At 40.0% G+C, this 26,302-nt stretch overlaps 2 protein-coding genes across 4 annotated transcripts; both read left to right on the forward strand.

Annotated features, from left to right (window-relative positions):
* Positions 1-5,788: 5,788 nt before the first annotated feature.
* On the forward strand, positions 5,789-9,425 carry pim3 (Pim-3 proto-oncogene, serine/threonine kinase). The gene is made up of 6 exons (XM_026919197.3): positions 5,789-6,195; positions 6,411-6,520; positions 6,656-6,706; positions 6,811-7,174; positions 8,109-8,285; positions 8,390-9,425. Exons 1-6 carry the CDS (start codon positions 6,108-6,110, stop codon positions 8,575-8,577), a joined length of 978 nt encoding a protein of 325 aa, XP_026774998.1. The 5' UTR covers positions 5,789-6,107; the 3' UTR covers positions 8,578-9,425.
* Positions 9,426-10,041: 616 nt separating this feature from the next.
* Positions 10,042-25,709, forward strand: brd1b (bromodomain containing 1b). Of its 3 annotated transcripts, XM_026919196.3 has the most exons (13): positions 10,042-10,505; positions 11,369-12,732; positions 12,958-13,114; positions 13,358-13,489; positions 13,645-13,773; positions 13,949-14,261; positions 14,515-14,766; positions 14,879-15,355; positions 16,240-16,372; positions 16,582-16,712; positions 18,056-18,165; positions 18,434-18,588; positions 19,466-25,709. In XM_026919196.3, exons 2-13 carry the CDS (start codon positions 11,378-11,380, stop codon positions 19,632-19,634), a joined length of 3,513 nt encoding a protein of 1,170 aa, XP_026774997.2. In that variant the 5' UTR covers positions 10,042-10,505; positions 11,369-11,377; the 3' UTR covers positions 19,635-25,709. The 3 variants fall into 3 exon arrangements, with proteins under 3 accessions (XP_026774997.2, XP_053092895.1, XP_026774996.2); XM_026919195.3 differs by lacking the exon at positions 18,056-18,165 and having other exon boundaries at positions 10,060-10,505; positions 19,466-25,701; XM_053236920.1 differs by lacking the exon at positions 18,056-18,165 and having other exon boundaries at positions 10,050-10,505; positions 11,369-13,114; positions 19,466-25,704.
* The last annotated feature ends 593 nt before the right edge of the window (positions 25,710-26,302 follow it).

The following is a 26,302-nucleotide window of genomic DNA, read 5'->3' on the forward strand; positions in this document are numbered from 1 at the left end:
GATACAGTACGTAGATGTAATGCTTCTGAGAATTAGACATCTTAGACTTCTAGACCCAAACAATTCTTGCTTTAAAGCTGTGAGTAAAAATGTGTTTTAAATGTTCTCACAGCAACACTTAGTGAGGAGTAGCAGTTAATCCTAGAAGTAAATCTTAAGTACGATAGGCATCGTTGTACATCAATCAATCACATACCATATCCATAATTAAGGGCAATAAAAGGGGACAATAAGGCTATAGGCTTCACACCATTGTGGATTTCTATCATTTGTTTATGAATAATAATAATAATAATAATAATAATAATAATAATAATAATAATAATAATGTTTCATATGGCAAATGTATAAAAATAACCCATACCTAAAAAAAGCCTACACGGTCTAAATGAGGATTTAATGCCACAGGGGACAAGCCATTACAGCTTCTGCGTATGGTGGTTGTATGGGCTTTAGCCTGAAAGAAAGGACAGCATAAATGGTAGATTTGTGTTCAACCTGACTAGTCAGAATAAGAAAATATTTTGCCATGATTAATCACCCAAGAGGTCATTAATGCCTCGTATCCAGAGCGTGCAGAAAATACGCTATTTCTTTTATCAAAAAGCCGGACGCAGGTAACAGCAGTTAAAAATCATAAGAAGCCATGGAAAGGTCAAGGAGTCTGTTAATTACATGTATAACAACAGATTGTATTAAAACCCATACATAATGTTTGTATACATAGCCTGGGCAGATGTGGACAGATGTGGACTTATTGGCTGAAATTGTTCATATGTTATCAGTCACTCCAGCATAGACATCACAGGTATAAGGACGGCCCGGGACCCAGTGGCAGATTTGGAAAACTGCCAAGTAAACTGAGTGACTTTACAAAGTCACTGTTGTCCGTTAGATGTTTCTCAAAAACAAAAGCATGCCTCCATATAAATTAGTAGTATTTAGTGTATTTCTAAATGAGATATTATAACACTGACATTGAATTGCCAGTAGGTATCAGGTATACTTACCCTGTAACTTTAATAACTGTTTGACACCATCCCCCTGGCTCAATACACTTCGAAAATCCTTCAAGGATTACTCGAGGTGAGATATTTTTGGTGCTCTGTGTTTATGTTGGCATAAGAAGTAAAGGACAGAGTTATATAAGCATTTCTGCTGCCTACCCAATATAAGACTGAATGTTCTTCTTTGGTTGGGATCTGCAATGGCCCTGAGATCAGTAGTCATCTGCCTCTTCATTGTCTACCCCTCCAGCAGTTGCATCTACTGACCACTCTTCTCTACAACCATTCTCCCCATTACATCTTCTATCAAATACCCTATTAAACCAATTTGAATCATCCTTCGGCCACCAATTTGGACCGTCCTTGGCAGTTTCCAAGATGGAGACAGATTTTGCATAGTAACAAGATAATTAAATGATAGCACAGTAGAATGATGTTTTGAATCACAAATACTTTCCTCCTCATGCTAGGATCCAATTCAGTGTGACTGGAAAGCTAATTTAAACAGACAAGAAAATATTGTCGATTTAACAGAAATACTTTTGAAATTAGGCAAATTTTGCCCAACAACAATACAGTGAATATTGATTTAAAAAAAAATCCAAACATATGTCTTGACAGACTTAAACTGGAGCACAGCTCACTGTTAGCTATAATATCGTAGCATAGTCAGTCACTGCAAACTTCAGAGAAACGTAGCTAAGCCTAGTCAGATAGCTAACAGGAGCCATGAGTTAACATGACAATATTTCTGAGAGGAATTAGTCTTGAAATGTGTACGCAATTGCAATTTGAAAAGCCACACCTGATGATGTTGACATGGGGCTCCCAAGACCTTGAATACAGTCATTTCTGGTAACTTGGCAGGTGAGTTAGTTAGTTTGCTAGTTGGTTGCTAATGTGATTTGTCAGCCATTAACAACATGTAGCCAGCTATGTGCAGGATACATACAAGATGAACTAAAGATTCAAGATGAACTAAAAATTTCTAATAAGCAAATGATTCTTTGATGGTTTAATTATTATTTTTATTTTGTTAGAATTAATTTTTCATACAGTGGGAACTTACACTTTACACTTTTGGAGCTATGTACCTAACAGCTTATGACTTTGATTAGAGGTACAGGTAACCTGTCCTCCTAAACTGGTGATAGACTCGTATCATCTTCTTTCATCTCTTCATGGCTGTGCTGAGTGTATTTTACTTTTTGGAGCCATTTGAAACTCTGTGGCTACTACTTTGAATTGGGTTCTCTTGTTAGCTTGGTAACCTTTCCACATGTTTTTATCCATCACTTCCTCCCTAGCTACAAATTGTATGTCTTGCCTCAATGCTCTGAGTTTTTCAGATGTCCCGCATTCTACAACCTGCAGGCCAGTGAATACTGGTAACACACACAGGGGTGGGAGTTCAGGTTCCTGGTATTCCTCCCATATTCAAATAACTCTATTTTTAATCTGTTTTTTTTTTTTACTGTTAAAGTCTGGGGCACAGGGGTTTTTTTGGCTTCTCAATGACATTTTCTTTGGCACTGTCATCCTTGATTTGTTCATTATATATCTGGATTCGGGTTTGTGTCTCTGTGTGTTGTGTCAATGAATATCTATTATGAAATGCCGTGTTCACATGTTCAGGTAGTTAAAGTCTTGCACTAACCAGTCGACACCAAAATGCATTCATGTGATGGAGGATGAGAACTCCAGTCACAGAGAAGGAGAGTGGTTAAAGGCCAGTGGGTTTTTCTTCTGGAAAAAGAAAGAGAGCTTTCTGTGACCTAGATTCCACATTCCCCCAGTCATAACACTGCTGCCTCCACGTGATCTCAGCTCTTAGTCAAAACACTAATATAGGGTTTGGATGTTTCACCCAGGTGGGGGACGATATTTCAGAGGCCTGTGTGTGAAGAGGAGCCTTTCATCTCCTAAATGTTTACAGGTGGTGAAGGAAGATGGCTAGCTGATAAACTCACTCTTTACATGGCAACGGCACAAACACAACTGTTCCTAATTTTAACATCGCAGAGAGAGACCACGAGCAGGAAACCTTTGCCAATAATTGTTGTGGTGGTGTTTCCAGTGGCACAACAGATTTTTCTTTTATGGCCAGCATGAGTCAGCATTATGATCTATTAACTATTCTCATATTGTTACCTGAAACCTGAGACCCCAGCTGAAGCTCTAGAAAATCCCCTATGTCCTTTCCAATTATATTTGGTTAGCTTTCATTTAAATAGAATTCATTCATTCAAATTCATTTGTAGTAACCACTGGATCCAATCCTATTTACTGACTGACTTTTCTCTCTCTCTCTCTCTCTCTCTCTCTCTTTCTATATATATATATATATATATATATATATATATATATATATATATATATATATATATATATGTACACTCTGATAGCATATAGATAGATAGTAGAAAAATGATGGGTAATGATAGATACATGATCGATAGTAGAAAATTCTCAGCAGCCTCTAAATTGAGGTTCACCTCAATTTAGAATGAAGCTGGCAAGAAGAAGTGATCTAAGTAACTTAGTAACAGGGTTTATTATTGGGGTATGGCTGGCTCCAGTTACAGAGACTGCACAACTGGCCTTGTTTCACCAGCAATATTAAATAAAATTACAACTGCATTTAGGGAAAAAAACATCAGTAAATAGGATCCAGCATTTACTGCAAATGAATTTGAATGAATGACTCCTATTTAAATGAGGGCTACGTTTTGAATGTTTTTGAAATTAAAAAGTCTCTGTAATTCTGTCTACACTTCAAATTAACTATTTCCTTCACAGAAAGCTGCTTACTAATTTTGCATAAGATACAGTTATTCCAATTAATGCTTGAAACTCAACAAATATTAGAAAATATTTAGATCTTTATCCACAGTACACTTCAAAGTGTAAGACAATTTGTAAAAAAATATATATAACTTTGAGTGCTACGTATGCTGCCAGTGTTTATCATATATGAGCTTGTTTGCTCTTGGCAGTGTGTAATTTAGTGACCCTCTCCTTAAAAGTATATAGACAGATAAAAATCCCCTTGGCACCTAGAGCATATCAGATGCCTTTTAAGTCATTCGTACTCGAGTGTGTGGTCTTTACACTGGCTGGCTTCTTGGCACCAACGCAGCTAACCTGTTCCTCCCATATTTGGTTTGATTGTCTTTATCCTGGTCTAACCTTGAATATTTATACACACCCTCAGCTAAATATATATGTTTTATATGTTTGTTCATTATATAGACTCACCTAGGAATTTACTCTATCATCAAAATGCCATCCACACTCATCCATGACACGGCAGATACAGACCGACCCGCTGATGCACTGTATCCATGCTTTAACCCCCAAGCTGGTGAATGTACAAAACCTTGTAAAAGCTCTCCTGGAATGCTCCAAGGTTTCTCATAAAAAGACTGTTACTCTGGAGGAATTAAGAGGCATAAACAGCTGCGATATTGCTAGTTTACTATTGGTAAATTAATAGCATGTACACTGATATGTTCTATTGTGACCAGATCAACCACATACCCAGGACATAAATAATCTATTCTGAACTGGGAATTTTACAAACCAAGTTGCTATCATGGCTATTTCTAGCCTAATTAGGCAAATTTCAACTTCTAATTGCTTTCAGGCCCATCTCAATATTACCACAAATTATTGATATTCTACAACATTCTATTTCTACTACATTCTTCAATTCTTCAAAATGTAGAATCCTTAAGGGTTCCTCAGTTGTGCATCTGGAGGAACCTGCAGAACCCTCTTAAAAACAGTTCTTTAGGGGTTCACTGGAAAAACATTTTGTTGTAAGGCTTCCAGAGGGACAACTGAAGAATGCTTAAGGGGTCTAAATTTTGTGTAGTGTAGGTCTACTACTACTACTACTATTGCTACTATTACTACTGCTACTGTTACTACTGCTATTATTACCACTACTACTACTACTATTACTACTGCTACTGCTACTACTACTACTGCTACTGCTACTGCTACTATTGCTACTACTATTGCTACTATTACTACTGCTACTACTACTATTATTACCACTACTACTACTACTATTACTACTGCTACTGTTACTACCACCACTACTACTATTACTACTACTACTACTACTACTGCTACTGTTACTACCACCACTACTACTACTACTGCTACTGTTACTACTACTACTACTGCTACTGTAACTACCACTACTACTGGTATTATTACTACTGGCTACTGCTACTACTGCTACTACTACTACTACTATTAATCATCATCATTCTTCTCCTTCTTCTTTTTCTTCTTATTATTATAGATTTTTATTGTTGTTGCTATTATTATTATTATTATTATTATTAGAACAATTAGTTAGATGTCATTTAACTTATCAGCATTCTTTTCCGCGTGTTGCAAGCCAATTAATTTTTTTCCAGGTTTATCGTATCACACACTCTGAACCGGTTTTCCCTTTCATTAACAGGCTGTATCTGTACGCCTTCAGACAAAGTATCCTTGGGCGCTTCTTTCTATAGTTCCCCAGTATAGCTCTGTACAGCCACGGATAGGAATATTTGAATTTTATTAGGATGACTTCAGCTTAATCTAATTTCACTGTATCAGAATTTCTTCAGTGTGTTGGTTTTATTTTGTTCCTATCCCGTAGCGGATTTGTGAGTGTTCCTTCAGTATTTGGGTGAGATCAGCGTGGCGGAGGGATCTGCACACTGCGCCTCTGAAGCTCTGATGATGAGTGCTGGTGCTCGCTCTATCTCGCGCACGCGCACACGCACACACGCGCACGCACACACACGCGCACGCTCGTGCCGACTGTTGCAGTGGAGTGGAGTGCAGTGTTCAGACACACGAGCGTTAGTCGGTGCTGTTAGTATGGCTGGAGAGGGACGTTATTGTGAATAGGGCTAATTGGCGAGCTTTCAGACAGTAAGGTGTTGAAACACCCTGCTGCATCTGATACTTGTGGTATTTTTAGGCTTACATTCTACATTCTTACGTTCTACATGTGATTTTGTTTAGGCTACACAGAATTTTATTTATCTTCGTGGATTTTGGAGATTTGTTGATTTCCAAATCTCTTCAAAGATGCTGCTGTCCAAATTTGGATCTTTTTCTCACATTTGCGCCACGACTAACATTGAGCACTTGCCAGTGAAAATTCAGCTCCAGTCAGGTACTTTTTAGGCTTTTTAACCTATTTTTTCCTGTAATGTGTAACTCTGAGACGTTCATTAGTAAAATAAACCCGTGGGATTTGACTCTAGTGTAGCCTTAGCCTTCAGTAAGCACAGACGGGTGTGTGACCTCACATTTGGAGCCATTTTGTTGCTCATAGTGACTAACGTGCGCTTTTCTTCATTTCACATCAGTCGTGTTTATTTACTACAGCTAAAGTGGAGAAGGAGCCGTTTGATAAGGTGTACCATGTGGGCTCGGTGCTGGGAAGCGGCGGGTTCGGGACTGTGTACGCCGCGAGCCGCATCTCAGACGGTTTACCGGTGAGTGAGCGGCTTTGCTTTGTTTTGCTGGCAGCAGCACATGGCCTCAGACAGCGCCGAAACAACGTGGCGAGTGTGTGCATGTGGGCTTCAACTGAGGGTCTCTCTCTCTCTCTCTCTCTCTCTCTTATTCAGGTCGCTGTTAAACACGTGGCCAGGGAAAGAATTACTGAATGGGGCACAATTGTAAGTCTGTACATATTTACATGGAGATTGAATTATGCGTGTATGTGTATATATGTGTGTGTGTGTGTGTGTGCCATGTCTTAAATTTGGCGTCTCCTTTCCAGAACGGTTCGCTGGTTCCGCTGGAGATTCTCCTGATGAAGAAAGTGGGAAATACATTTCAGGGTGTGATTAAACTGCTCGACTGGTACGAGAGGCCTGACGGGTTTCTGATCATCATGGAGCGGCCGGAGATGGTGAAGGACTTATTTGACTACATCACTGAGAAGGGCGCACTGGATGAGGACACGGCCAGGGGCTTTTTCCGCCAGGTCCTGGAGGCTGTGCGACACTGCTACAGCTGCGGAGTAATCCACAGGGACATTAAAGACGAAAACCTGCTGGTCGATTTACGCACAGGAGATCTTAAACTCATCGACTTTGGCTCAGGAGCCATTCTCAAGGATACTGTGTACACTGACTTCGATGGTAAGTCCTTGACTTTGACCCCCTCGCTACTGGCTTGTTAAGCATGCTTAAACCAAGGGGTTAAAAAGTAACAGATCGGATAGTACAGTGTTCTTCTATTCGGTATTCTTCTAGCCAGGACAGATTTGTTGACCAAACCAGACCTGTTTGATTATAATGTATTAGAATAGCATCACATGCTGACAGTGGGAGTGGAAGATTGAGCTGGCAGTACTGAAAGAGTGCCCTTGACTCTGTGTATGCGTAGACACTGTTGTGAAACCGGAGTAGAGACGTCACGTGACTGGTGTTTTTGTTTGGTCTCCATGTCTGTGCTGGTCGGCGGGGTACAGCACCTCCAGACAAGAGGCTTTCTTAAGGGAAATGACTCATGCTGAGCGTATTTTAACACCACACCGTGCCTACTTTGGCGTGTTTGAAGGTGTAAACTGATTTATTTCCTTTGGTATTATTATTATTATTATTATTATTATTATTATTATTATTCACTGCTGCTGCTAGTGGAGACGGATCTGTTCTGGGGGAGGGGTTGTGTGGAGGGTGACCCCCCCCCCCTTCCTGTCACATGACTCAGCGTTTCTTGCAATATTGCATTGTAATCCAAACGCAGAGATGATGATGATGATTATTATTATTATTATTATTATTATTATTATTATTATTATTAAAGATGCTTCACAAAGATAACAACATATAAGAACCCCAACACAAATGTAAAACATTCTCGCACACGCAAAATGAAAAAGATTGTGTTAAATTAATCCTTTAAGACTGAACTATAAAGAAGGAGATAATATTTAGAGAGACGTGCAAGTAGTGTGCCAAAGTGTTGGGGTTATGACACTAGAGGAAAAGATTTCCAATAAACTTCTCAGTAAACTGCTGATGACAATCTGTAAATTGGCACAGTACTTAATTATTTTTTTATTTTCAGGTACAAGAGTCTACAGCCCACCAGAATGGATTCGCTACCACAGGTACCATGGACGCTCTGCAACGGTGTGGTCACTTGGTGTGCTGCTGTATGATCTGGTTTGTGGAGACATCCCATTTGAGCATGATGATGAGATTTTGAAAGGTCATCTCTTCTTCAGAAGGACAATCTCCCCTGGTATGCGCATCATTTTGCCTGCCATAACCTATAGCAAGGTCACATTTTTTGGTTTATTTTAAAGATATGGTAAAGTTTACTGTTTCCTCTTTGGTCCTCTACAGAGTGTCAACAACTCGTCAAGTGGTGTCTCTGCTTGAGACCATCGGACAGACCTACATTGGAACAAATATTCGAGCATGAGTGGATGCATACAGAGAAAGACTCAAAACCTCTGACCAGGGATATCACTCTTCATGCAATCTGCACAGACTCCTCATCCAGCACAAGCTCAAGCAAAGAAAGCCTCTGACAGCAACGGATATACTGACTCATTTATGACCCAAAATTGTTTGGACTTGTCTTTAAATTACTTTAAATTATTTTTCAGTCTTTTTTTGTTTCAAATGAATATTTTTTTAACACTCATGGGAAGTGCAAATGCAGTGATGCTAGCAACCCTATGGCCATACTCTTTGCTCTTATAGAGCTTATTCTTTAAATTTAGTTTTAACTGTTACTAGTGCCTTTTTCTTCCCTAGAAAGCTGCTTGGTGGGACAGTAAAAACTTTTTTTTTTTTTGCTCCCTCGCCCCCTTGTGGTGGACTATATTCTCTCTCTCCACCCCCTTCTCACATGCATTATATACAGATAAACCCTTTTACTACTCCACTACTCCATCTCAGCTGTTGCCACATATTGGCTTTTGGATGGTAGATACTTTAGTGAATTGCACAATCAATGCAATATTAATAGATTTTAAGTTTGAATACAAGTATTTATTTATATTCACTCCCATGTGTTATTTATTAATACAAAGCAAACATTCCACATTCTGTGGCTATTTATTTATTTATTCATTTTATACCATCAGCAAAAAGGAAATAATGCTAGATTTGATACCCTTGCCTTATCCTGTAGTTGAATCTAAATACCTGCAAATAAACTATGCCTGTCTTATACTGATACACATTTAAGTGGGATGTGTTTAAGTGATTGCATTCTGATGTACCTTGACTCTAGAAGCTGTCATGTTTTCCATGCTAGATGAAAGTAACATTCTAGTTCATACTTCCACTGTGACTGTGGATTTCTCCCTTTCTGCATTGTGAAACAATGCAGTGTTTATTTTTTTATAACAATAAATTCTTTAATCTGAAACTTGTTTCATATTATTTTGTCAAGCATGTAGGTGTCATCCATGTAACATGCATGTCGTTCCACAACAATGATTCCCATTTGAGCTGCATATCCTTTTATTTTTATTTTTTTTAAGTTTGTTAGTTTTGGGGTTTTTTTGTAGTTTGTACACATGAATTGTGCCTATCAAGGAAGCTAAATTAACTCAATAATCTCACAAAAATGACCTCTTTGATGTATGGCATTAGGAAAATGGTAGCGTAAACAATAAATAGTGTAGTCATATCCCATACTGCATTGATGCTGCCCTGTAAAGCAAGTACTCTCAACTCCTTGAGACCCTCTACTCTGCACTGAATGAAGCTAAACTTAAGCACATCATGGTTAGGAATAGTTACTCAGAAGCACTGTAAAGGTAGAATGTGATGCTCACTGTATAGTGTAACAGCTTGATATAATGCTTGGAACTTAGACTAGTTTGTCATCTTACTGTTAGGGAATTGGATCATTACTAGATAGAGTCCAGTGAAACACACACACTCACAACAGAGGTAAGTCGGCTTGTGTAAGATGGTCAACCTCAGCTATTAGATATGACTTGACTACTAGTGTAGTGCACTTGAGGAGCAGCAGTGAGCGGGTACAGGGGGTCAGTGGGGTTACGGTCTCTTCCGTGTTTTACAGCTGGACGTAGCGACGTCTTACGTCACACATGGGCAGGGATTCGCACCGCCGCATTGTTAGGGGCAAGAGAGGCGAGCTAGCCTGTTAGCATATAGCTGCATCCTAGCCTATCTACAGTATGTCCTACTATTGAACAAACCGACCGCATTAAAATAGACGAATGGTTATTTTAAAGAGCGGTTTAATGCGACTGAGAGCGCCTGTCGCTGAATTGAAACGGTTGTCCTGGACACTGCACTGTATCATTCAGATACAATTAAACGCTCGAGCGGAACCAGTTGGATGCTAAAGTAGTTAGCGTGGACTGCGTGTGGAATTAGCCGCTGCTATCCTGCAGGCCCTGCACACCGCTAGCTACAAGCTAGCCTGCCTTCGCGTTGCTTTGAAGGCTTACTTGGGGATTCCTCGAAGCAGAAGGTAAGAACAATTTAGTCCGTATCTTCTGTCGAGCTTGTAGGTTAGTATTTATGAAACGGACTTTATGGCATGTAAGTGTACAGCGGTACTCTTAATGTTTCCCGTTGGACTGTGTTTGTTTTGTCTGACGCCATCTTTGCCTAATTTCGAGGTCTCCCAGCGCGGAACAGCTCGCTAACGTTAGCTACGACCAAGCCGCTGATTTTGTGAGTTTGTGTTTTGGTGTAGCCGGCTAGCAAGCTAGGTTAGTTAGCTAAGATTATATTTATATCAGTGTATGTTGGTGTTATAACTAGGTTTGCTTCCAGATCGTGCTTATCAGTGCTATCATTGACTACACTTGGTTGTTTTTGTTTAATTCAGTAATAGATAGTTGCCGTGGTAGTAATAGAGCGCTTTAACAAACAAACCAGCTAGCTAGCGCGCTCAACTACCGCTTGTTTTCCTTTTACCTGGTTGCCCCGGAAGCACCTCAGATATTATCGCACAGACTTTAGCGCTAAATTGTTCACGTGGTTTATAGGTTAGTAAACCTAGTTGCTATACAGCAAGCACAGCGATACGTTATATTGTTATATGATGCACAGTACACTTAAGCTTTGTTTTAACAGTCAGGAGTGTTCGTTGCCTAGCTCCGACTAACAGATCGCAGTTTGAGGCGTGAGTTGCTGAGGGCACAACTCCTGTCTGATTATCTGAGATGGTTTGAGAAACGAGGAAGACAAACTAGACTATAACTTCCTTTACAGTCAAAGCTTAAAACAGGAATAGATTGTTTCAGCAGTTGTTCATATACAGTACAGTTTTAAATTCCTGTTACTCATGTGTTCTACTTTGGCTCTAAATTAATGTCATTTCTCTAGGTGTTGAAAATGAGGAAGAAAGGGAGACATCATCGTGTGGCCACACCACAAAGGCCCCCGTCGCCCATCAAACCCTCAAGAAACCGTGAGACTCTAACCTACGCCGAGGCCCAGCGGATGGTTGAGTTGGAAATTGATGGACGTGTTCACCGACTCAGCATCTACGACAAGCTCGATGTAATCAGCAGCGATGATCCTTTAGCTCAGGAGATCAGTGAATGCAACAGTAACAAGGAAAACACAGAGGAACCCCAGCAGGTTTTGGTGCGTTCTGTGCGGCTCAAAAACAATCAGCAGAAGAAGAGTGCTGCTCTGAACACAGGGCAGGGTTCTCCAGCTCAGGGCAGGCTACCAGAGCCGAAAATTCGAATGATTGAATATAATCTTCCAGCTGTGCCGCGAAGACCCTCTACTTATTACTCTCACGTGGAGAAGACCTTAGATGAGCTGGATGAGGAGGTGGAATATGATATGGATGAAGAAGATTATGCATGGTTGGAGCTGATCAACGAGAAGAGGAAGAGTGAGGGTTTCAGTCAGGTTTCCCAGAATGTTTTTGAGTTCCTAATGGACCGCTTTGAAAAAGAGTCCTTTACTGAGAACCAGGGTCAGGGAGATCCACAGTCTCTCATTGATGAGGACGCAGTCTGCTGCATCTGCATGGATGGAGAGTGCCAGAACAGTAACGCTATTCTGTTTTGTGACATGTGCAACCTAGCAGTGCATCAGGAGTGTTACGGGGTGCCACACATTCCAGAGGGCCAGTGGTTGTGCCGGCACTGTTCACAGTCTCCCTCCCAACAAGCAGAGTGTATTTTTTGTCCCAATAAAGGTGGAGCACTTAAGAGGACAGATGATGATCGATGGGGCCATGTAGTTTGTGCTATCTGGGTTCCTGAGGTTGGTTTTACTAACACCGTTTTCATTGAGCCTATTGATGGTGTAGCTAATATTCCACCAGCTCGTTGGAAACTGACCTGCTACCTCTGTAAAGAGAGAGGGGTTGGAGCCTGCATTCAGTGCAGCAAGGCCAATTGTTACACCGCCTTTCATGTGAGCTGTGCTCAGAAAGCGGGCTTGTACATGAAGATGGAGCCAATTAAAGAGGTGACTGATACAGGATCCACCACATTTTCAGTGAAGAAGACAGCCTATTGTTGTTCTCATACTCCTAGTGGATGCACCAGGAGGCCTCTTACCATTTATGATGAAGCTCAACCCAAAAACAGTCTTTGTCAAAAGGACAAACAAAAAAGTAGGAGGGCAAAAGTGAAGGGATGCCAGAAGAAGAAAAATAAGAAAGTAGATGCACAGTCAGTTCCAGCGGTTCCAGCTGTTTCAGTACCTAGTATAACACCTAAAAGGTATCTCTCTTTTTGGTTTATTAATGAAAACTCATCCAAAGACTTTCCTTTGCGAAGTACATGTATGAAAGATGTAGATGGTTTTTGTTGGTTTAACATTTCAGTTTGCTGTATTTGGTTGGTGTATTTCACTTTTTTTTTTGCCAGTGGTAGGCTACCATTATGGTTCTCTAGAATTTCCTCCTTGATTTTTATATCACGGTTTTTAAAACTGTTGTCTTCCAGCTTCAACACTATCCTCAACCAAGTCTCTGTTCAGAAGAAAAGACAGTTTGTGGAACGTGTTCTCAGTTACTGGATGCTGAAGAGGCAGTCAAGAAATGGCGTGCCCCTGATCCGACGCCTGCAAACAACCATCCAGACTCAAAAACTATCACGATTGGTAAGCGCCGTAATATAACGGATGTTATTAATCAGTGAATTGTATATATGTACTTTAGAAGTTAGTGTTTTCACAAAGTCCTCCAACATTTTCCTCCAGTTACATGCATCCTAATTATTTAAAAATATGACCTGCTTGGTAAATTACCGTTATTTTGGGTGGTCGAAGATGGGGAATGTTCATCCACAAAAATTCCAGATGGATTTGTATAGTTAAGTTGTATCTGTATTTTGGTGGGTACAGGAGCAACATGAGGAGGATTGCCAGGCACTAAAGGAGCAGCTGAAGGATTTGCATCGTTTACGCCATGACCTGGAGAGGACACGTTTGCTACTGGAACTCGTACGGAAGCGAGAGAAGCTCAAGAGAGAGCAGGTCATATCAGAGCTGCAGCCTTAGCACCATATGTTAGGATAGGAATCTATCTTCAATAATTGACCAGGACCCATGCTGTAACATATATAACAGCACTAAATAATGATTTTGATCTTATTTATTTTGCTTATTTATTTGTCTCTATTTATTCTCAGATGAAGCTTCAGCAGTCAGTGCTGGAGATGCAGCTCACTCCGTTTGCTATCATGCTGCGAGCTGTGTTGAACCAGCTGCAGGAGAAAGACCAGTCCAGGGTCTTCGCCCAGCCAGTCAGCATCAAGGAGGTAACGTTTACTCATCCTTCACTTCATCTGCTTTATCTATTCTTATTTGAAGTATTTATTTTATTCCTGTGAATGATAAAGATCAAAACTTATGTTCCTATTTTACTATGTTCCTCTAAAATTTTTCTCTGTTCATTTATGTTACAATTTTTTTTGTAACTTTGTTGTCCATAAGGTCCCAGACTATCTTGATCACATCAAGCATCCAATGGACTTCTCTACCATGAGGAAACGCATTGATGCGCATGAATACAAGAGCATGGATGAATTTGAGGATGACTTCAACCTCATCATCAATAACTGCATGACATACAATGCCAAGGAGACCTTTTTCTACCGTGCTGCTGTGCGCCTGCGAGACCATGGAGGAGCTATTCTCAGGAAGACTCGACGAGATGCGGAGAGAATAGGGTTTGACTTTGCCAGTGGGATGCATCTACCCGAGCCACCTAAAATAGAACCTCATCCATTGCTGACATGGGAAGAGGGTATGAACCTTATGCATTTTTAAAATAAAGAACCTTTTAAAAATACAATGTTTTAAATTACTGTTTAATTAACGAATGGCTTCTTGACAGTGAGGTTAACACCTGCCAACTGTTCAGTATTTGCTGTTTGCTTATTGCACACTTCTAATCAGTGCTCTATGGAGATGTTTTAGTGTGAATTGAAATAGGGAACAGAAAAAGTGACGGGTCTGTTGCATTTTTTTAATTTTATTTATTTATTTTTTTTAAACAGTGGACCGGTTGTTAAATCCTGCTAATCGACTGCACATGTCTTTGGAAGTGCAGCTCAATGCACTGCTAGAGATGCTTGATTTAACGAGTGCGATGAAATCTAGCCCATCACGGAGCAAGCGCCTCAAGCTCCTCAAAAAAACCATCAGCGATGTGCGGCTTGAAATGAGCCAGAAGACTACATGTCCTCCCTCAGAACAGAGCCAGTCCCATGAGAACACACTGCTCCCTGTTCCAGAGTGTTTGGAAGAAGGTGCACACTTGTTGCATTACTTTAAATTATCTTTAAATTACCTAGGTTTTCTGAAGTGTATTCATCAAAATTCTGAAGTGTATTCATCTTTATGACTTTTGTTATTTTACAGTTGACAAGACATTACCTCCCAAACTAGAGCCATCAGCTTCTGCTCCACTTGTCACAAATTCAGAAAATATCTCTGAGCCTCCTGCACTGAAACCCATGGACCTCAGCCCTGAGAAATGCCAGAGAAAGATCACGCTTGATGGCAAGATGCTCTCTACCTCACTGTTAAATGGACTTTCCTCTGATCTGCAGCCCTCTGAAAACAACGTCATGGTAGCTACTTCCACTCTCACAGAACCAGCAGGCACAATTAACAGAAGGACCTCAGTGCTCTTCCGGAAGTCTAAGAGTATGAGCCCACAGAAACCAGTAAAGACGGGAGAAGCTTCAGTGGACTGCCCTCAGCTTGGCACCAAAACATTCCTCTCAGTTGTGATTCCACGCCTTGAGACGCTGCTTCAGCACAGGAAGAGAGCTCACAGTGGGGACAGCCAGGACGGAGATGAAGGGGAACGCCCAGCCAAGCGTATCGATAAAGGTAAATGAAATGAACACACGATAATTAGCTCTGGAAAAACAGTTGGTGTAGATGCTTCTAAAAGTGATTGCTTCTGAGGACATTTCTCTAGGTGCACTGAAGCATGATTACATTATGTAAGGAATAAAACACGATGGCGTGTGTGTTCATCAAATAATAAATAATAATCAACAACGGGGTTGTGTGATGTGGCCCGATGCAAAGCGTTAGAACCCTGGAATATTTTATTCATCTTCTACCACAGAAACGTATTAATAAATGACATTTTGTGTTATTTAACCTTTTAAATTTATCTTTAACATTGTGGAACGTAAGTGAGACAGGTTATTTCCTGTTATTACTTACCTTATAGCAGCTATAAACAGTCCTTCCCTTAGCAGCCTTTCTTTTTTCTCCCTCTCGTATTATAAGTAAAAGGACACATCTATAGCTTGTCATGTTACAGAGAAACCAGAATACACAGTCTCCCATGATGGAAAAAACTCTCCATCTGTTACAAAGCAACAACACCCAAGACTCCTTCAGTGAATGTAAAATAAACGTCTACTTACAGAATGCTTCATCATACAAACAGCAGTTATTAGGTTATGTCGGACGCCTGCTATACAAGTCCTTGTGCATGAGTTGTTACTTAGAAAATGATAACACATTAAAACAATTCGCATTAATATAAACCAGTGCTTTGTTTTGCAGTTGGCACTCCTGTCAGAGCCGTTGGTTATTGTGAAGCAACACTCATTGAAGTCCTTCGTTGTTATGTTGCAGTATACGCAAACATTTCTGTGTAATTGCTGGGAAACTGTATAAAGGTTTTGGTGGTTGCTCTAGAGTGTCTTTTAACTGAGAGAACATTAAGGGCTGGAGGGATTGTGTTGTGTATTTAGGTTTCTCTAATGGCTGTATAGTACTGGAGCAGCAAAAACAGCTGAGCAGCAGAGTCCTAGAACCTCGCCGTCGCTGTGCCTCCGAGTCCAGCATCTCCTCAAGTGGCAGCACTAGTCTGCTGGACAGCACCAGGTAGGAACAAAAACAGCATTGCTACTCACACATTCTCCTGTAAATCACTGCCACCGCAGCTATTGATTACACTGATTATGCAATGAAATCAATGCACTGAAGACTTTTTTGTATATATCAAACTTGGCATGATGTCACTATTGTCTATCTTTTGATGGTTTGTGTCGATGAACCTTAACTAAGAATAGCTCTCCCATCGACTTGCTTAGTGCTGTCAGTCATCCAAAGTGCGGTAAAGGGAAGCAGGCAATGGCACGGCGAAACACAACGGATGACCGAAATGAGCTGATTGCATGCATGGAAACAGGGACCCTTTCCAAAGCAAGCAAGCTGGCATCTGGTGAGTTGCCTGTATTTGGTAAATGTCATCAGTATTGTGGTTCTGCTTGAAATATGTCCATGTATTAACAAATAATACATGTATTGTCTTGTACTGATGTGAACTTTCAGAAGCTTTTTTCCCATCTTTCTTTGCTACATGTCTTTTAGCATACACTATTTTTGCTTCTGCTACACTGTCTGCATGAATAATCTCAACTTCAAGTACATCTGTCTTATAATTACACCCATCACAGCTAGTTGAGTGTTTTCATGTTTGCCTGCTAACAAAGTAAAAGTACAATTCCACTCAAAAATTATATTTTAACTTTACTTAATATTTTGAACCGAATATATTAACTTCAATGACACATTTTATTCTCCCCTCCAGAAGTATTGGCAAAATGATTGTGTGTAATGTTTATGCTATACAATGATTAAAAACTCACACTCAAACAATAGGAGAAACAATTTATCTTCATTCGACCAAAAATATTTTTATTACTTTAGAACTAGTTTTTAAATGACTTCTCTCAGTTGCTCTCTTAAATATATCTGGAGCCCTAAGGAATATTGTGAAAGAATGTTCAACACGAAAGAGTCAGATGCTTGCTCCCCTGCACAACCTTAATGTGTCTGAAACAGCCAGGAATTGAACCCATGAGCCCATGGTTCCCCCACACAGTGAGATGAATGGTGAAAGAGGGGAAAAAGTGCCCAAAGACACATTTTAGAAATGCACAGTTTAATTGTTTATTGTGGTCGTCAAGTTTCAAAATTAAGTGATAAGTGCTATATTTATAACTAGCTGGTTGAAAATGTCACAAGAAAGAAGTGTTGCAAAGTGAAGAATATTTTGAACATTACAGGAAGAAACCTAGTGCTGTTATCATCTCCGGGGCAGAGTTCACAAAAAAAATTGTAAGGGTGCCCAATTTTGAAACAAAAATTTTGTAAAGAAAATTATCCAATGTCCTGGTATGTTTTAGCTCAAAATTTCCTGTTGCAAATGTTAAATCTTATTTTAATGAAGGGTGCCAATATTCCTTGAGGGCACTGTAACACTTTATTCTTATTTTGATCTGATTAATAATGACAGTCTTAGGAATTTTTTCCAGAGAGCAATTGGTTTTTTCTGGCTTGGTTTTTTTTTGTTTTTTTTGTTTTTTTTTGTTTTTGGGTGGAATTGTCTCAAATCATATGTTGAAATAGCAGCTTGAGCAGGATACTGCGCAGCCTTTGCTTCATGGCCCCTGCTTCGTAATGCTGCTTGGAATTACACAGCCATGGCACTTGCTCTTGAGGTGTTCTGCCTCATGTCTTCGGTGAACCCCTCATAACTTACCGTTATTCCTACTTCCATAGAGCTTGACAACAGCAATATATGGATCCCCCCTAATACTACCACACTAACTCTGGAACCCTTTAAACTAGTCTGGGCAAAACTTAGTGGATATCCCTCCTACCCTGCCTTGGTGAGTGTGCATGTGTGCATGCCAGACAGAGATTTCTTTCTCTCTATCATCCCATGCATCTGCCTTCAGCCCATCCTGTGGAGTAGTAATGATGGCACAAGTATCACACTGCTTCACAAATCAGTGGTGTAGAGACAAAGTAAGAATGTGAATGTGTGTAGGTGTGTCTGTGTTTAGTGGTGAACCTTTCCATCCACAAGCTACACCATGTGGTGTCATTGTTTCAGAGCATGGACTTTAACTAACTGCTCTTCACTTGTTTGTGTAGATCATAGACCCACAGATGCCCCGAGCGGGCTTCCATCGCAACGGCATGTTCATACCCACTCCTCCACGGGACGTGCTCAGAGTCGGCGAGCTGATGCAGTACAGGTCAGAGGAGAAACTCTTCCTCGTCCGCTTCTTCGACAACAAGCGCAACTGGTAAGAGTCTTCACATAAAAAGTCTTCACACAAAAAGTATTGTGGAGGGAGGTGGCGGTGTATGTGAATGTACATACATATTGTATGCATATATACATAGATGTACTGTAAATATATATTTGTGTGCAGATCACTCATACACCTGTTGCTCATTTTTGCAAAGATCTGTTAAAAACTTTAAGGAACTACATTTGTCAAAGTAAATTACTTCAGTGTGTCTTTTCTCTGAAAGGGTGGCTTTTACATCTGTGATTTAGGGAAAAAAAAAAGGTTTTGGGGGTTAAACTCAAAATTGTAGGTTAAACTGGAGCAAAATGCTTAGGGGGGGGTTCTGTTGAGCAGTATATCGCTTATGATTGGTTGCCGGATTCTATTAATAATTATCACCTATTGCCATAATGCATGCTGGGTACTATAGTCACAGAACACTGATGGATGTAAATGTGACAAGGATACAAAATCAGGAATGTCTACTAAAGCATTAAGGCTGAGAGATTCAAAACTGCTCTACAGAATAAGAAAATACTAAATTATTTTATTTCACTAAATATTAAACTAAAATATTAAATAGATTTAATATCAGAATTCTTCTTCAAGGAAGATAAAGTGGGCTTAGTTTTAAACAGGTGTTTCAAGCAATCATTTTTAACTTTTTAAAAAACATTTTAAGTTAAAAAAAAATTAAATGCATAATTAAATATAAAATGAATATGAAACAAAACTATTAACTTTTAAAGTGTTGTAATTAATAAATTATTAGTGTTTTTTCAGGTCTTGTGAAAGGTGAAGTAAAAAAAAAAATGCTGTATTTTTTGTGTGTATGTTAAAATGATATTTTATTGGTTTTTATACTAAATTTGATCAACTTTTGTTGTAGGCAATGGCTTCCTAAGACCAAAATGGTACCATTCGGGGTTGACAAGACATTAGATAAAATCAAAATGTTGGAGGCTCGCACCTCAAGCACACGGAAAGCTGTGCAAAGCGCCTTCACCCGTGCCATGAAACACTTGAGCTTAGTCCAGGATTTCAGCAATGGTGTCTGAACTTCACTGAATGGCCACTTCAGGGTTTGTCATCCCCGGACTTGCCCACTATCACACCTACATCTTTGGCTGGCCATGTTTACGGGGAGCCTAAACGGGCTCCTTCTCTCTGGCCTTCCATCAGGAGCAGAATGAGCTTCTTTAAGGATGACTGTGAGAGGATCTTCACTAATGTGCTGTAGCACTGCTGTGAATACTTACTGCCATCACCATCCTTCAGAAAAGCCACGTAGCCAACCTTGCCTGTAAATACAAGATCGCTGTAAGTTATCCAACACTAATTTATTATGCTTCAGTTGGTACCGCACATTACCTCGTGGAAAATTTGTACTCCAAGGTGAACAGAGCACTGAGGTGCAGACCCTGTTGGTGCTACATTATAAGCAAAGCCTCAAGTTTTTTCCTCCCGTCTAAGGACATGAATGAGGCTTTTGCACTTACTGTATCAAACTAAATTCCTTTTTAGCAGTTAAGTTATTGTAAGTTACCAATGCAAGCTTCTCCTATTGGCATTAATGTTATCCACTTTTTTATATAATGAATGAAAAAAAATATTCTTACAACTACGTGCTGTTTGTACATATTTATATAAAGCTATGAAATTCTATACTGTATATGTAATACACAGAGTCATTTTTGGACAAAGAAAAAAGTAGCGATGAAAAACCAGAAGTGCATCACTCATACAAAACCAAAAAAATGCTGCCCAGTTTTCTTTATTTTTATTTTTAATTTACATGAGTGGCTGTAAAATGTGAGGGTGTGTCTGTGTGTACTGTATAAAAGATAGTTGAGAGATTTTCCAACTTGCATATTTTTTCACTGTATTGGGACTTGTGCTAGATTTAAGAGAATGTGCCTGTACAAATGACTTGTATTAGAACAAAAAGGTATGCAAAACTTTATAGCCAAGAGTGCGTTGAGACAGTTTGGTGAAAGCTGTGGTTTCTCTTTTTTTTTTTTTTTTTTTTAGCGTGTGTGGTTTTTTTGTTTATTTGTTTGTTTTTTATCATAACCATCTGTTGTGTCAGTTGAACTTTGTCTTTTTTTTTTGTTTGTTCATAAAGGTTTTGGGTAGCAAGAGAAATTTTCTTATGGATTTCTTATTTTATATGACTGTCACATACTTATTGTGAGTGGTGTTCTGTATTCTTTTCTCTGGGAGGATCACATCATAGTCAATGGTAGTGAATGCTGGCAAGCTCCAGTATTTTTTATTTTAAATACACTGAAAATAAAAAAAAAAAAAAATAGAAGGAGCAAGGCCTCATTTTTGTATGAGAAGTCCAACCTTGTAGATTTTCCTGCTTAGGAATCATTAGGAGGGGACAAATAGATTGTCATAATTTTATACATGGATGGACTCTGGAATAGGGTTCATGTAGGAACACACACAATCCCCACGTGCAATAACACTCAGCAGCCACTAAATTAGGTATAGCTAATCAATAACAGACTGCCATACCTTTTACAAACAATGATAAGTCATTATTCACGATTGGTGCCGCCTTTTACTTCGAACTCAGGTGACTGTAGCGGAGACTTGTGCTCAAAATCTTTTTTCAAGGGGTGCATGTTAGCAGGATATTTTTAATATTTGTTTACCAGTACAAAAATTTAATGTGATCATTTACATATACAGTATAGCTAAACCTTAAACTGAGTTACTATCAGTCAGCATGATCAGCTGTTTAGATGTCGCAGTGCAAGTGTTGGTTTTATAGAAAAAAATATTTTTATCTTCAGTGACCTGTTATGCTACACTTTGTTATCTATGCTACCTCCTCATTCATGCTATGAGAAACACTGCACTTCTTAAATGAGTCTTTTTTTCTCACACACAAAAAAATCCCTAAGAAGTATATGTATGCTTATGGAGTTTATATAGCTCACTGGCCACTTTACAGGAATGCCTGTACACTTGCTTATTCCTGCAGGTATGCAATCAGCCAAATGTGCGACAGCACAATTCATGAAATTCAGATGCAAGTGAAGAGCTTCAGGTAATGTTCACATCAAACATCAGTACAGGGGAAAATGGGATCTCGGTGAGAAAGCACAACACATGAAACCTACAGGTCGGTGAGCTACAACAGCTGAAATTCACATCAGGGTCCCCTCCTGTCAGCCAAGAACAAGAATCTGTGGCTACAATGGTCTTTTTCCAGTGAATGAGCACATGTACAGGTGTTCCTATTAAAGTAGCCAGTGGGTATGTATGTGATGGCATGCTCTGTCAGGTTTCATTACTTACTTTTTAAACACAAACAATAGGGGCATTAAACGTAAAGTATATCTGTTACTGAAATTTATTTGCATTATCTGTACTGTGAATCTTAAATTAATCTGTAAGACTATTTCACATATAAATCTCTATCCAGGGCTCAACAAATATCTTTCAATGGCAACCATGTGGGACAAACACGATGTAACAAAATGATAAACTGCAATCACAGCGACATTTCTATCTTGGTGGGATTAAGGGTGTCAGGAGAACTGTTTTCAGCTTTCAGGATGTTGTTGTCTTCCTTCTACCACCATCATAAAGCACCATCGTATTCAGGACTGGATGTGTTGGCGCTTGTATAAAGTATATATTCTATCGTATTGTATTTTTTGTCTTTTGCCAGCAGGTGGGGCTACACACTGCTGACCGTTCATTCATGACCATCTCAGACTATCAGATAAATTATGCTTTTTATCTAATTATAAAAAAATTATAGGTGTTGCTGAATAGTTATATAATTATGTGACCCTTTTTACCTCACTAATTTGTACTGAACTGCTACTTAACTGTACTTGGAATACACCATTGGAGTTTCCTCTTTTCATACACGTTTCTCAGCTATAACATTAAAAACCACCAGCCTAATATTGTGTAGGTCCTTGTGCCGCCAAAACAGCTCTGACCCGTTAAAGCATGGACTCCACAGGACCTCTGAAGGTATGCTGTCGTATCTGGCTCCAAGACATTAGCAGCAGATCCTCTAAGTCCTGTAAGTTGCAAGGTGGGGCCTCCATGGATTGGACTTGTTTGTCCAGCACGTCCCACAGATGCTTGATCGGGTTGAGATCTGGGGAATTTGAAGGCCAAATCAACACCTTGAACAGTTTCTCATGTTCCTCAATCCCTTCCTGAACAATTTTTGCAGTGTGGCAGGGCACATTATCCTGCTGAAAGAGGCCACTGCCATTAGGGAGTACCGTTGCTATGAAGGGATGTACTTGGTCTGCAACAATATTTAGATAGGTGGTAAGTGTCAAAGTAACATCCACATGAAGGCCAGGATCCAAGGTTTCCCAGCAGAAGATTGCCAAGACCAGCACACTGCCTCTACCTCTACCGGCACCCGGCTGTCCACATGATGTAAACAAAAACATGATTCATCAGAACAGTTCACCTTCTTCCATTGCTCCATGGTCCAGTTTTGATGCTCATGTGCCCATTGTAGGTGCTTTCGGCGGTGAACAGGGGTCAGCATTGGCACTCTGATCAGTCTGCAGCTACGCAGCCCCATACGCAGCAAGCTGCGATGCGCTGTGCGTTTTGACACCTTTCTGTCATAGCCAGCATTAACTTTTTCAGCAATTTGTGGTACAGAAGCTCTTCTGTGGGATCGGACCAGATGGGCTAGCCTTTGCTCCCCACGCGAATCAGTGAGCCTTGGGCGCCCAAGACCATGTCACCGGTTTACTGGTTGTCCTTCCTTGGACCACTTTTGGTAGGTACAAACCACTGCATACCAGGAGCACGCCCACAAGACCTGCCGTTTTGCACTAACCCAGGCGTCTAGCCATCACAATTTGTCCCTTGTCTCAGTTGTTGCTCAGTTGTTGCTCAGATCTTTACACTTGCCCATTTTTCCTGCTTCCAACACATCAACTCCGAGAACTGACTGTTTACTTGCTGCCTAATATATCCTATCCCTTGACAGATGCTATAGTAACGAGATAATCTGCATATGTATTTGGCCATCATTACAAAAAAAATCCAATACTCATTATCTAAAAAGTCAAAACCACCTCAGTCGGCTCTACTCGACTAGGAGGAGCAGTAGGTCTACTCTGTGAATCTCATAGAGAGTATCACAGAGAGTAAGTCCAACAACCCTCCAGAGGAAGCTAATTTCTGCTGCTTATACTCATGACCTTATTCTTTTGTCCAAAAACTGAACTCATGCTACACCGCCACAGACCAGTACAGTGACTGTAACACTGCTGTTGTTGACCTGATCTGTTCAATTTCACTCTTACTTTTCGTCACTCATGAACAAAATTCCAATATTGCATAAACTCCTCCACCAGAAGCAAGGTCTCTCTCCCCTCACCTGAAGGAAGCATCTAATTGTTTTCCAGGAGAGAACAATGACCTTATACTTGGAAGTGCTGATTTTCATCACAGCCTGGGTGGAACCCACTTTGTTCCTCCTAAATTCTAGTTTCTCTACTCTTGCTTGGAGTTTCTTCTTTTCATACACTTTTCACTGATTATTGGAGTACATTCTCAGGTTCTTTTTTTAAAAAGTAGGGACCATCATCCCAGTTTGCCAGTCCAAACGTGCTGCCCCAGATCTTAATGCAACATCTCTGATCGAATTTCATCCACCCCTACAGCCTTGCAGGTATGAAGGTGTTTAAACACCATAGTAACCTCAGCTGGAGATAGGCTCCAACACAACAGAGATTTCTGGAACTTTCCCCTGAAGGGAGGGCACGTACACAAGTCTTTCCTCAACGTGCAAACTCCATCCTTCAAATATATCCCCAGTAGAGGGAAACACTCCCCCACACTTGTTCAGCAGAGCTTGTACATATTTCCATCTCCCCGTCCTGAGGTACTGAACAGTTCGCTAGAACATCTTTGAGGCCACAAGAATGTCTTTTTCCATGCCCTCTCCAAACTCCTACCACGTCCGAGGTCTCGCTTCTCCACTGCTTTTGTGAAGCACTTCTGTCTCTCCTATACCTCTCAGTTTACTTCTTCTTCAACTTGACATCTTCCTTCACCCCTTGTCTTCACCAGCACGTCCTAGGATTACCCCCATAATAGTCAACGACAGCCTTGCAACCACAGCATCTTGCCCGTGAGGACCTCACTGAGTACAAGGGAGAAGTTGTTTTGGAGGTGGAACTTAAAACTGTCTCACGGCATAAGTTCTACTAGATGCTCCTAAGCAACCCAGAATGCTTTCCTTGGTTTACCAGGTAAGTGTCTTAATGTGAATGCATCTAAATTTTCTGTGAATGTTTCTGATCATGTTCATCACCAATCTTGATATGGCTTTGCTCTGTTTCTAGGGCCCAATGAATATTAATGTTTTATGTTAATGCTACTCTGTTGTTGTCTTTCCAGTGAAAGGCCTCAAAGGGTTGTAATTACAGGGTAATTACTGATTTGTAATGGAAACACACTTAATTGGCATTAGCTCAAAGCTGCGCACAAGAAACAGAGGGCTTGGCCTCAGTCGAAGGTTTGCCAACCTGGTGGGCATCTTCTAAATGACTCCAGTTGTGGCTATTTAATATGGACTTGAACAAAGCTGTGTGGTCTTCTGCAGTTAATATGTAATATCACCAAATTGGTTGTTTTGGTTCGACTTTCAATGTTTGCTTTTATTTATTTATTTTTACTGTGTTTATTACCAATTTACCTGTCCAAGCATAACTGTTGAGTTAGTTAATAAAATATCTAACAAAACACGGAAAGAAGGAACTTGGTTATAGATTAGTATAATGCATTTTCTATTTCTTTCACAAACCACAGCTATCTGGTCTGATATCTAAGTCACTGAATTTAAACGTAACAAAAGGACACTCAGTCAGTGTGCTGATTAATGATAACAAGGAACAGTGAGATAATCTCTGGCAAAGCATTATATCTCAATAATTGATGGAGAAAAGAGGAAGACAACACAGTTTGATCTAAGTGTAAACAAACAGCTTAACTGCCATCTGTATCACATTTTAACAGTGGGGATTAAAAATACAAATTTATTACCATTAACCATGCAGTGGCTTCTCTTGGATGCAAAATTCCTACTTACTTCAGCAGAAAATCACACATCTATTTTTTATCAGCACATTTTAAAAGCAGACTGTCTCTTTTTTAAAAACATTTTTTTCAGTATTTGGATTCATAGCAAAATGATACAGGGTCATACTGGAGTATCTTTTTCATGGATCCAATCCAGTTATAATAAAATATGTATCTTATGTCTATTAATATGTCTCTTCACACTGCAGTTTCAGGAGTCCCTTCTGTAAAGAATGCTGTCTATACAAATATGCTATCACTGGTGTCTCAGAGGTCAAGCACCCACATGTGCTCCTTCCTTTTCTCACTGCTATGTTTGTTTAATTCATGAAAGGACACAAAGACCCCATGATGCCAGCACCTGGACGTGCAGTCAGATCAATGGTCCTGCTGCGGAGTGGAATTGTAATGTTTGGTGGGAGTGTGCTGACGGACAATCACTCGCTGAGGGGGATCGATGAAAACTTTGCAGTGTGGAGATAAGGAAGACTATCACATAACTGCTGCCATTGCTTTTATCTTCTTCCTCTATTCACTGATGAGTTTCAGACTTGGACACAGTCTGTCTTTCAAGGGACTGGCCACTTGAGACTGGCTGGCCTTAAGCATTTAATGTGCCCTTGGATCAGTCTTC

Source organism: Pangasianodon hypophthalmus, chromosome 9, assembly GCF_027358585.1.
Source record: "Pangasianodon hypophthalmus isolate fPanHyp1 chromosome 9, fPanHyp1.pri, whole genome shotgun sequence".
Classification (NCBI taxonomy): domain Eukaryota; kingdom Metazoa; phylum Chordata; class Actinopteri; order Siluriformes; family Pangasiidae; genus Pangasianodon; species Pangasianodon hypophthalmus.

What these genes read in the sequence shown, in the direction of transcription:
- pim3 (XM_026919197.3), top strand. Translation starts at nt 6,108, where the DNA reads ATGCTGCTGTCCAAATTTGGATCTTTTTCTCACATTTGCGCCACGACT. An exon ending in TTACTGAATGGGGCACAATT is followed by an intron (nt 6,707 to 6,810) that starts GTAAGTCTGTAC and finishes TCTCCTTTCCAG; the next exon opens with AACGGTTCGCTGGTTCCGCT. An exon ending in CAGAAGGACAATCTCCCCTG is followed by an intron (nt 8,286 to 8,389) that starts GTATGCGCATCA and finishes GGTCCTCTACAG; the next exon opens with AGTGTCAACAACTCGTCAAG.
- brd1b (XM_026919196.3), top strand. Translation starts at nt 11,378, where the DNA reads ATGAGGAAGAAAGGGAGACATCATCGTGTGGCCACACCACAAAGGCCC. An exon ending in AGCCAAGCGTATCGATAAAG is followed by an intron (nt 15,356 to 16,239) that starts GTAAATGAAATG and finishes TTGTGTATTTAG; the next exon opens with GTTTCTCTAATGGCTGTATA. An exon ending in AGTCTGCTGGACAGCACCAG is followed by an intron (nt 16,373 to 16,581) that starts GTAGGAACAAAA and finishes CGACTTGCTTAG; the next exon opens with TGCTGTCAGTCATCCAAAGT.